The 12,350-nt window shown below is 44.0% G+C and overlaps 1 protein-coding gene across 4 annotated transcripts in view; it reads right to left on the bottom strand.

The window, feature by feature from the left end:
• MTA3 (metastasis associated 1 family member 3) overlaps positions 1–11,859 on the bottom strand; it is a 1,736,304-nt gene extending 1,724,445 nt beyond the window's left edge. For 3 of the 4 annotated variants that reach the window (XM_069608475.1, XM_069608474.1, XM_069608473.1), the window contains exon 1: positions 11,531–11,757. In XM_069608475.1, coding sequence (XP_069464576.1) covers positions 11,531–11,558 — 28 coding nt within the window. In that variant the 5' untranslated portion in view covers positions 11,559–11,757. Of the gene's footprint in view, positions 1–11,530 lie in introns of all 4 variants that reach the window. The other variant, XM_069608476.1, reaches the window with a different exon arrangement.
• Positions 11,860–12,350: the final 491 nt, after the last annotated feature.

A 12,350-nucleotide genomic window follows, 5' to 3' on the forward strand; every position in this document is an offset into this window, starting at 1 on the left:
CAGTTCCTTTTAATTCTTAATATTTCGCCATATGGTATGTTTCTTATAATATGTTGGGGGTGATGACTTTTTGCATGGAAGATAGTTTTACCAGCGGTTGGTTTTACATAGAGTGTTGTGAGGATTCTTCCATTTTTAATATACATTTCCAAATCTAAGAAATGAATTCGATTGGGACTTTGATTGTTTGTGAACTTTAAATTGTATTGGTTTATGTTTAGATAGGCGACAGTCATTCAGGGTTGCAGCATTTCCGTTCCAAATCGAAAGCATATCATCTATGTACCGCCGCCAATATATTATATTATGGAGTTTTGTAAAGGCTTCATAGGACCAAGCGTGTCTAGTTCAAAGTGTCCAACATATAGGTTAGCATGGGTGATGCAAACTTGGCTCCCATGGCCGTCCCCTGTTTCTGTCTGTAAACCTAATTATTGAACATGAAGATACTGTTGTTCAGTGTAAATTTTAACATTTCATTTTGTTTATAATATGAAACTGATCTGGTTTTCAAAATGTAGTTGGTGGTTTCCAACACTTTAGCATGTGGTATACTAGTGTATAAGGAAGAGACGTCCAGTGTGACCAGTAGGTAGTTTGGTTCCCAATTGATTTCTTCAATTTGCAGTATTACATGTTTTGTATCTCTAATGAATGAAGTAAGTCCAAGTACAAGGGGCTGTAAGTGGGTATCTATATATTTTGATATTGGCTCATTGATCGAGCCAATACTGTTGATTATGGGTCCGAAAGAAGGAAAAGTTGTATATGGCTTAAGTATCTTCGGTATAAAATATATGGTGCCCATTATAGGGAAAGGGTTGATAAAAAAACCTTTCTCCATGTCCGTTAGCAAGTTTTGCTCTGTCCAGTTATTTGCCATTGAAATCCATTCTGATACCAATTCTGCTAGCGGGCTTATCATTAGTTTATCATAGCACTGGTTTTGGTTTAGGTGCTCTTCAGCTGCTGTTTTTTTTTCATAGCTGATCAATTACTGCTTTTTCTTTTGCCATTTTTTATTTTGTTTCTTAGTCTCCCTGCAAAGTACTGTGATCTTAGTTCACTCAGAGTTGCTTTGTGGAATAGGTCTATAACGTTATCTTGTGCCAACGCTGGTATAAATGTTGATTGTGGCCTTATTGTAGTTTCTTCACTTAGATCTGTGTCTATATTAATTTCTTCCGTTATTTTTTCCACTGAATAAAAGTCTTCTTCTTACGTTAGATTTAGGAGATTAGGCGTATTTTCCATATGTAGAATTGATAATTCTGATGGCGTTTCAGTAAATTGTTTTTTCTTTTGTGAAGTCTCAATTAGTGAGAAATGTTTTAGTTTTCTGCAGAATTTATATAAATCTGTGTTAAGTGAGAAGCAATCAGAGTTGGATGGTGGGCAAAAGGTCAGGCCTTTGCTGAGAGTTCTCTTAAGGTCTGTTGATAATTCCAATTTAGATAGGTTGACCACTATGTTTTCTTGTATGGTTTTTGATTTTTGGACCTTTTTTTTACGCCTTCTCCTATTGAAGCTGTTATTTGTATTGGTGCCCCTGCCCTCCTGCCCCTCCTCGTCCTTGTCCTGATTGAGTCGATGTACCTTGGTTTTGTTGGTTTCTGGGGTACTGTTGGGTGGTCTTCATATTCTTGTATTTGATATACTCCTCTAAAAAAGCTGATGTCGTTCCTATGCTGGCTTCAATTTCTGATTGCGAAGTAATTGGTTGTTCTATTTCTAAATCACTGGAAGATTCTATTTCTGAAGATGGTGGGGTAGTTGATGCTGGTTGAGATGGTTTGGATTTGAAGCTTTGTTTCGGTATAAATTTCCTTTGTCCTGTTGGTTTTTGAAAAGTATATATCCTTTTAAAGTTATAGTCCATTTCATCTCATTTAAATTTATTTTGTTTTTTAATTTTTAGTTCTTTTGTGTACCACTGTATGTACGGTAATCTCACCATCTTGGTGGTTAAGCAGCCAGCCCATAATTATTGGTCATCTTGACTGATGCAGATTTGAGACCAATCAGCTAGCACTTGCAGCCTCTACCCGCTCAAACACTAGTCATCTTGCCTGGGTCACTCAAAGCTCATTTAAGGGAGTTTCATTGCTGTATTCTCGCAGGCTCCACCCACAGGAACACCATCTCCCTTTCGGTCCGATTTTTCCTGTTTATCTCAAAGGTGCACCTGATCTGCCCAAGACCTTCAGAATAGAAATGATCTACTCCTTAGGCCATCCTTCGGACTTACGTTCCTCTTAAACAAGAGGCAGTGCTCCAGATAATATTTTGAGGTGGGAGTATTTTACTCCTCATTTTTAAACCCTGAAAGCGAATGCGTTTTCAAGGGAGTACAAATTCGATTTTTCCTTCGCAAGAGAGTAAATTGTAAGCAACATCTGGTCAGAGCATGCAAAAAAGTTAAAACTGTAAGGAAATCATTATGCGGCAGCAGTCCACATCATAACAGAAAAACATGTTTCCCTCACAATTAATAGATAAAGCACAGTATGCAGCAGAACAAACACCCTCTCACAAATTGAACGGATGCACACTAACACTTTGAGCATCTCCTGCATGCAAACAATAAGTATAACAGCAGCATAAGCTGTTTATCGCTTCACTCATGCGAACAGGTCAACTTCAGAAGAAGCAGTTTGAGCTTCACGAACACAAACAAATTCCCATCACAAGGAACTTGGCCAACAGGAGCCAAGCTCCCTCATGTAGAGCAGAAATAGGATAACAGAAGGGGGCCTCTGCAGTGCAAGCTCCTCACGGATGGAACAAATATAGCATTGATAGCGATTTGTTCAAATACAAAGGCTAACTAAGCTTCCAGTAACAGAAAAACTAAATTCCTATTATGTGGAGTAAACCGTAATTAGAAGTAATTCAACTTTAGAACAAATTATTTGTGTACCAATTCCCAGCGCCTCTACTGCTCTTTCACTTCCTCAATCATGTTGCAGAAGGGGTTTTTCATATTACTGGAGGTGTAAGGACTTAATACGCCTTTCATTTTTTCTTTACAAAAGATCTGCACATTTGATCTCTTCTGGATATTTAAATGTTATGACACAGACAAACCTGCCCAATTACACAGTAAAACAAACATTACTTTTTTTAAGGTTTGATAGCAGAATTGTCCATTGATTATGAATGAAAAACCAGTGTTGTGATACGATAGTGGAAAGAGGCAAGTACTCAATGCTACAATCTACGGGCCTCATTAAACGTTAGGCGTGTAGGAGAAGCCAGGTGGTCATTTTGCTACTGCCACTTTTTTTGGTTGCAATGGAATTACTGCCATCATTTTTACAGCACTATAGGTTTGACACTGCGTCACAACAACCTCACTGCGTCACCATAGACCCCCATCAGCACTCCATCATTCGCTATTACATGAAAACAGATGCTAGCCAATGTCTCAGCAATCAACCATCCAGCATGAGACCTGGATTACATCCACCCTCACCCACATCCCAGAAGTCCCAATCCCCAACAGCTCAATAATTCCAACATGAGATTGTCCAAACAAGATTGATGAAGTACTCAACTCATTGTGGCCATGCACTAAACTGAACTGCCTCTGGCTTTTGCGAAAAACCTTGCTTGCCACTTCCTGCTCTCCCCAAAGACAGTCACTTTTCACCTCAACTACAGACCACCCAACCCAACACCTCCTTCACCGACTTGGTCAACACCAGGTCTTTCATGCTTGCCAACATCATCTTCCTTGTTGACTGCAACATCACTGGCAACCCAGCAACCAAATCAATGAAGGAAGATCTCCACTGACTACTCAACACTGAGAACCTACAGCAAAGTGAATATTCTCATCCTCATAATCACAGCCCTGCCGACACTCCACCACAGTTCTCTAATCGTGCTCGACTGGTAAGACCATATGCCAATCCCCTTCTGACATTAGTCAAACCACTGTGAGAAACGTGAAGGTGCATCTCAGAATAGTACCAGGGATCCATCATTCAGATGGCCAGGACACAGCCATCGCTATTGCATCCAGTTCCTGGGGGTTGACCAGTGAGGGAGGATCACCTGGATGGGGGGTCCTCAGGGACTGGAAGTGGGACACTGATGGGTGAGACACAGTATCCCCCATTCTTATAACACCTTTACCCCCATCCTACACCGTAGGATACTCAAACTCTCTACTCCCAGTACCATTTCCTGACACAAACACTTTGCACACCACGAAAGACGACGGACAAACACCAGAATCGTTTACCTGACATGTCCAACAACAAGGGTCAGGCAATTGTCCAGAATCACACACCCCATGGACCTTTCCCTTCCACACAGGGATAAAAGGTGGAGCACGAGAGCACAATATGAGCAATAGCAGACCGCACAATGAGAGAGCTAACTCAGCACAGCAGTTCAAAAGGAGGAGAAAGATGGCGTGAACCGAGAGAGTGACACAGAAAAGCAACCATGCCCTTTCCGAACAAGGATTGTGAAATCTCTGCGGAAGGAAACATAAAACCGCAAACAATAGCCAGCGTGTGTTGCAGCAGATGTCAACGGTACACAGGGCCCTCCGCCGCTGATAACCAAGTCGGTGAGAGGCGCTTGCCACCGTGGTACCGGCCTTGACTCCAGAGACAAGAAAAGCATGGTGGTTCAAGGGGAGAGCAGATAAGAAACCGAACTGTGTTGAACAAAAGTAGCAAGCGGCTAATTGAAGAAGTACAAAGAACTGTTGATACGAAAGGGGAAAACCAGCTATAGAGGAGTCGGGCAATACGTGGGAGCTCACTCTGGAAACTCTTGCCGATTACCTTGCCGACCTACCTTGTCCCATGCTCAAAACGTGGGGAAGGGAGACTTGACTACTGCAACCTGACTTATTTGTGAACATTTCTTTCTTTCTTGTGAATCCTATCCCACACTCTGTTTATATTTAGCGTAAGGATTAGCAATAGGTTTTTCTTAGTATAGGCCCTTTAAATTTGACAAGATGCCATTAGGACTGCCTTATTATTTGATGGTCATAGCTCGCTCCCAACTTAGATTTAGATTACGCGTTTTTCAAACTCGCATATAAAGTTTAACCCCCCTTGAACTGTGATCACTTGCGTCTGTCTTTACTGTTGCCACCATGAGTTCCTTACACCACCCACAATTTACAATCAGGCACATCCATTGGAAACCCAGCAAACAAGACTTCATATCATTCAAGATCGTCAAGTGGAAGCGGTCACAGAAGACTCTGTCAATCTCTACCTTGTATAGTCTGCTCTACCTCAGAAGAACCAGGACTGCAACTACATTTTTCAAGAACTCAAAAGCACTCGCATAGCCAACACCAACTGCCATGCCCCAGTGAAACAATGTACCTTCAAGCCTAAACCTTCTGCACTCTGGTACAGTCAAGAACAACTTCAACCAACGATACCATCAAAACAAGAAAAGGCTTGCCAAAAGTCATACAGCATATCCAACCTCACCCAGCACAAGTAACTCTGTACTACACGCAGACAACTGATCACCACTGCCAAAGCCAACAACTACCAAAACACGATAGCCAATGCAGAGAATGAAAGCAGAGCCCTCTTAAAAGCCATCAAGCACTGAATCAACCCTCTGCCCAGCCCACCCGTACTGCACTCCATCGATAAAAGTCCATCAACAAGATCTGCATGAGCCGCCAACACCACAACTGACAGCATGTTACATATCCCATCTTGCAAAACCACAACTACCTGGACTACTTTCAAGACATTAACTATGTAAGACCTAAATGTACCCTAGCATTCCTCAAAGCCAAATCGTACAGGGATCGTAATTAAGATGGATAAGCAGGTGCTAAAAACAGCCCATGGGCATTGCAGCATTGACTAGGAGCTACCGCGTGAGGACAAGGAGCTGGTACAAAGCGTTACACAAATCCAACTTTCAGATAAGATACAAAAACACTGTTTTGCCCATTATTTATTATCCTCTTTTGCTTTAAATGCTGTATAGATGTGTAATGTATATTTATAGAGCGTCTGAAACGCACAAAGTTAAATTCACATAGGCATGTTTGCTCCGCATCAGTTGCCCTGGGAAGCCAAAAGTAGCTCCTGGTAATGGTTGGTGTCAAGCTAACCGGGCTCCTCTACACTACAAGCAGAAGCTAAATAGCTCCCAGCTGCCCTCAATTTCGAACCCTGTTGTATGCAAACATCCTCCCTGCCTCCCTACTCAACACCCTTCCTTACCTGACAACCAACAGCTTCCTAACTCAAGATACATCCCCCTCAACCGCAAAGAACGGACAAATCCTCCCGCTTCTCAAGAAAGCAGCACTAGACCATAACCTCAGCAACTACCTCCCCCATCCTCTGTAAGATCTTTGAGAAAGCAGAAGACACTCAACTCCTCCAACACATCAAAGCCAAAAACCTCCTTTAGTCCAACCAATTTGGCTTCAGACCCAGAGGCAGCACAAGAATGGCTACCATCAAGGTGATCAATGATGCCCTTAAAATCCTTGATTGACATCCGTACGTCCTGGTTATCTTTGACCGCTCAACAGCATTTTACACAGACCACCAGAAACTCACTGACAATCTACATTGCCACGCAGGGATTAGCAAGATCATCCTCAGCTGGTCCAAATCCTACCTTGCCAATCGTCACCAGTTTCTACAAATTTGATTCCTCCAAATCACCAGCTCTACCCATCATCAGTGGACTCCTGCAAGGATCCATTCACTACCCACTCGATTGCCAATATTATTTACATGGAACCACTCAGAACACTGTCTCCACACAATATTTACATCCAACAATATGCAGATGGCATGCAGCTCTACCTCAAAATAGCCTCCATCGAAGACATTCACAGGCGCAAGGCTTGCCTCACATTGATGCGGTCCTAGAATTCCAGCGCTGACCTGAAGCTCAACCCCCTCCAAGACTGAATTCCTACTGCTAGCCAACAACTCCGAACACTCTGAAATCCAGACCTGGCTCTCTGCCATGAACCTCGAGGGCTTCACATGCCATCTGGCCATATGTGCCAAGGCCCCTGGTTTCAACATTGACGGGCGCTGCGCCTTCAAATCACCACATAGCAAGTAAGGCACAAAAGGCTTGGTACCAACTTCAAGTCCTTCATACCAGAAAACAACTTCAGATCTGCTGTTCAAGCCTTGGTCCTCTCACACATGGATGGCGGAAGGCCTTCCAGTGACTAACCTTACACCCCTGAGACATTTCCTGCATGCTGCAGCACGACTCAAGGGACACCGCAAATTTGGCCACATCACCCCGACACTAAGCGAACTGCACCTGGCTCAGCTGCAAGCTACAAGACTGTCCCCTGAAGTCCGCAAGCTACCTCACTGAGAAACGAAGCATCTCTGAAGGCATACGATCTAACAGAGGTAAGGACATATGCAGACTTGAGTTCTGCCAGTGCAGAAGGAAAGAACCAGAAGAAAGGCCTTCTCTGACTACACACCAATACTCCGAAAACTCCTTCCCACCAACACCAGACTCACCCCTTTTGATCTACATTTCAGAAAGGAGCTCAATACTCTCCTCCTCCGTAACACCTAGGTCCACACCCCCTCCACCCCGCCTGACACTGGTTGATTGTTTCCTCCTCATGTTTGTAAATCCAAGCTGCCAAATTGATGTATCCTCCCCCTCTCCCCTTACTAGCCCTCTACTCTGTTCCAGTTCTGCTTCCCTCACCATGTCCAGGTCTGCACACAGTAAATACAATAAAAAATGTGCAAATCAAATAGGAAGCTGAATGTCATGTGCAGACTAATTGCCCTTGATCTGATAAAAACGTGCTAGCAAGACTGAATTGGATAAAACTAAACAGCTTAAAGCATAAAGGTGTTTACCATCGCTGTCATTGGCAGAAAAAAAAACATACAAACATTTAGAAATAATAACCATGTACATACTTTACGACAGAATATCCAAAGCCAGCTCAAACTCAAAAGAATTATTTCTAATTCTCAGAGACCTAGATACCTTGATTCCACCAGCGGATATCTGCAACAAAAATGCTAACTGGTGTGAGAACATCCAAAACAAAATTAATCGGCTCAATCCCCAATCAAAGCAAAAAAGAATAGCCTAGCCAAACCTAGCGAACCATCGACACTCCAGGAGAATACCACCGCAAGGAACTCCCCAAGTACTCCAAATCATCCTCAGCCTAAAACCTTCTAGGTGCCAAGTGGACCCTTGTCCTCCCATCGTCATTAAAGACTGCACACCGGAACTTACCCCCATCAAAGTGACTAAGTGAAAACACTTGTTTTTTATCTAGGCTCCTCACTCACCCTCAATAAACAGGTTAATGCCACTACATCAGCCACCACATAACACTTGAAAATCAGCGCCTACGGGCAATTCCTCACACCGGACAACTGTCTGACTCTAGCCAGAGCATTAGTCCTCACCCACCTTGACTATTGCAACACCTTATATGCCGGCACCAAGATCCAAAATATCAAGCTAAAGGTCCTCCAAAACAATGCTCTTAGAGCCGCTTTGAACATCCTCAGATCAGCACACATTTCTGCAACAAGACACCAGCATCACTGGCTGCCAGTGCATGAAGGTATAATTTTCAAATCACTCACCCTAACTCACAAATGCCTTCACAGGATGGCCCCAGCCTACTTGTCAGACAAAATCACCCTGACACAATGGGCTAGACCGACCAGAGCATCCTACCAAAACTGCCTCACTATCCCCAGGTTCAAGCTCCAAAATGCAGGTGGGTAGCAGCTTCCCCACGATCGCCAGCAAACTGTGGAACGCTCTGCCGCTTCCACTCAGAGCACAAGATTTATTCTGGATTTGCCGCAGGCAACCCAAAATACATCTTCACTCAAAGCCTGCACCATCAATGAATGCACACCCTCTCCACCAACCACCCTCCCACCTTACCGCCACTGCCTGTGTTCACTCATGTACTCCAAATACTGTAAATTCTGTACATACTACTCGTAACCTTAATACCATGCATTAAATATTAAGCCTGTCTTGTATATATTTTCTCTGCAACAATTGTAACTTATCCTCGATGCGAGAAAGCGCCCAGATGCCTGTGGGCTTGGCACGCTATATAAGCTTCAAAATAAATAAATACATTTCAAAAACCTCTATTTCGATTGTCCAATACAAATGTGTGATTCCTTTCCAATCAAATGGTATGAAATTTCATCAGCAATTGGTTTCTACTTTCCTCTAACAAATGGATCAATGCATGTTTCCAACATAGAACCTTTTCAATACACATGAACCAAATTAAACATGGTTTTGTTGCAAAAGGATTCTCCAAAGATGCAACATGTTACGTTTCTAATGAGACTTGTGCAGCCTCTTCTTTGGTGGCATTTCCAAAGCTCTCAGGTTTCCCTTTGCCATTCAGTCACATTTTTCCTTTTGAATCCTTTTGAATTTTGGGACTCATAGGTTTAGTATTGCAAGTGTAAATTTGCAAGCTTTGCATTTATATTTCACCAAGCTATGAAAGTGTGGTTTAAGAATGTTCCACGAGCCTATGTCTTACAAAAACATTTAGTGTTTGTTGAACTTGGGGTCGCAATAAATAAGCATGTAAAATAGTTTATGGATGCCTTTAAATGTTTATTGAACAAATGACAAAAAACATTTTAGAAACACTTTGAAGCATATTGGAGAAATTGTGGCACATGTTTAGATGACCTAAACTGTTCTTAATTTCTTTGAACAAACACTTAGATTTGTTCAGATCTTAACATTGCTTGGTTTAAAACCAGCTGGGTTTAGTTTGGTCACTAATCAGCCAAGTACCAGGTTCTGATAATTGTACCCTTCTATCCCCCCCTTCAACTGTTCTCAGTACTATTCTGGTTCTATAACTTTTCTGTCTGCATTCCTGTTATACTACGGATCTGTTCCAATGCAGCTATACTAGCGTTTCTTTAATGCTCTGCTGCCAACCATGTTACCAAATCTGATACTGCATTTTCTTTTGGTTTCTTTGAGGCCCATCGGGCTCAATGAGACTGGCCTAACAGCTGAACACCCATGGCAAGCGAGGTCGCAGAGCTGAGCTCTGGAATGCGAAATGCCTCAAGCTGACTAGGCCAGTTCAGGCCCCTGACAAGAACGTACACAGGAACGACACTGCTGGCTCAAAACCCAAGGCCAGAGGCTGCTGAAAGCCTTTCGCAAATGCAGTCTTCCCTCCTGCCTTCTGGTCTCCGAAATGTACCTTTTTGTTATTTTATGTACTGCATACATGCCAACCCTCCCGATTTAGGCGGGAGACTCCAGATTTTTTTCATAAAAAACAGTGCTATTTTTTTTACTGTCTCCCACCTAAAATAACAATATCCCCAAGGCATTCCTCTTTTTGAAAAATGCATTCTCCCGATTTCGGTGCTGAAATCTCCCACTCAGTGGCTTCGGAATGTTGGCATGTATGGTACTGTTTCATGGGTGGAGAATGGATTTAGCCACCACGTTTGTATACAAGGATGAGCCAGGCATAGGAGGGGCAGAGCAGCGAGTTGCCCTCCCACGCACTGGTGTGTGTGCATTACAGCCCATTTCTCTCTTCTGATATCCTGTGTATTATTTGTGTCCGAGTGCTTGGAGTGTGTCGTGGGGGGAGCAGGATGAGCCTGTAACAAACCATATCTGCTTAAACTATCAAAGTTGAACGATTCCGACATTGGTCTGCTTTAAATGCAGCTTCCAGGTACTTCAGTTGTGTTCTGCTGCACTTATTTAAAAGGAAGCGTTGCATTTAGGCTATTTGAGGTCCTATCGTGTTTTTTGTCCTGGTACTAGCTATATCAGGTCAGTAGTACCGTGCGGGTTCAGATGTATTGTCAGCTACTATTACTGTCAGTTTGTTGTACCAACGTATCAACCAGTCTGGCTCTAGCACCGATTTAGTCTTTCCACTAATTTGGTTATGCCCTGTGTCTTCAGAATCATTTGGGGAACTAAACGATTTTTCTTTCCCTCCAATTGCATCCAAATGAGAGTGTCATTGCCATGAAACAACTTTCTGTGTTTAGGTTTTCTAATCTACGGCTAAAATGAGTAAGGTTCCCGTTGAAAGATATCACCGCACCCCCGCTCTCCCCTCTGGGGGCGGTCTCTCCTGCCCCTCATGGGGGGGCAGCACCTGTGTTTTCTCGGCTGCAACTCTATTTTACTGACCAGAGGTGTTCAGTAAGCGCGGAAGGCGAGGTGCACCCGGCGACCTGGTTTACAGTTACAGGTGCTACATTAAAGTGTGGAGGGGTCTGCTTTCCCTGCTGGGAAACGGGGTCTGTATTCCAAGAGAGGGGGCACAGCCAGGCCTTCAGCGATTAGAGCCCCTATAGTAGAGTGAACATCATGCTGTGCTGCTACTGCCATTGATGCTCTCGCTGGCCCCGCCATCCCCTCCGCAGTCGCCCCCGCCCCGCCGCACTGCTGCTCCTATCACTGTTGCTGTCAGCGCAGCGCGGCGGCCGCTTCCTGCTCGCATTCATCATCCCCCACATACCTCCGACACGGTACATGTTGGCCGCCATGTCTGCCGGGCTCCGGGAGTGGGAGGGGCCGCCACCGCGGCTGTGGATGGAGAGAGGGCGAAGGGAGCGTGGGCCCGGATTGTATTGGGTATACAGAAACCGGTGCCTTGCTCGCTTTTCCTTTATCTTATTTGTTTTCCTTTTTACCGAACCCGGTTTGTGTTGGCGCCGAACATGACGTCACGATGTCTTCGGCAATCTCCGGATGAGGGTCCCGCGAAGGTTGCAACCATCTGCGAGAGGCACGCAGGGCCGTTCGCCGCCAGCAGCCAATGAACGTCCGGCCTCAGCCGCCAGGGGTAACGCGCGACCGTGGCAACCGCAGTTGACAGATTGAGCTCCCCCCCCCATGCCTTCCCGCAATGAGGTTACAAAAAGAGAAAGGGGAGTGGTTCGCGTAGAGAGTTAAGGGCTACTTGGAACCGCTGACAGAAGAAACGTGTTTCTTTTTGCTACATACTAGTTTCATTGTAGGTCAAATGAGTAAAGGGGAAATTAAATACTAGAGACAAGGGGAAATAAGGGACAAACATGAATAGGGTTTAAAGAGAGCATTGTAAAATAGAAAAGGCATGAAAAAAACCGGGAATGAGGAAGTGCGTAGAGCAGAGGCGAGGGTGGCTCATGGAAGAAGAATAAAGGCCTGATTTACAATAGCGTTTTTCAATGGGACTCAATTCAAAAACGCTTTGTAAACCAGGCCCTAAGAGAGTGATAGAAGAATACGGAAGCCGGGATTTGGGGGGCTAAAAATAGGAGTTTTTGCAGTAAATACACCCTCCTCTTTACCTC

Source organism: Ambystoma mexicanum, chromosome 4q, assembly GCF_040938575.1.
Source record: "Ambystoma mexicanum isolate Mex_15411 chromosome 4q, UKY_AmexF1_1, whole genome shotgun sequence".
Lineage (NCBI taxonomy): Eukaryota > Metazoa > Chordata > Amphibia > Caudata > Ambystomatidae > Ambystoma > Ambystoma mexicanum.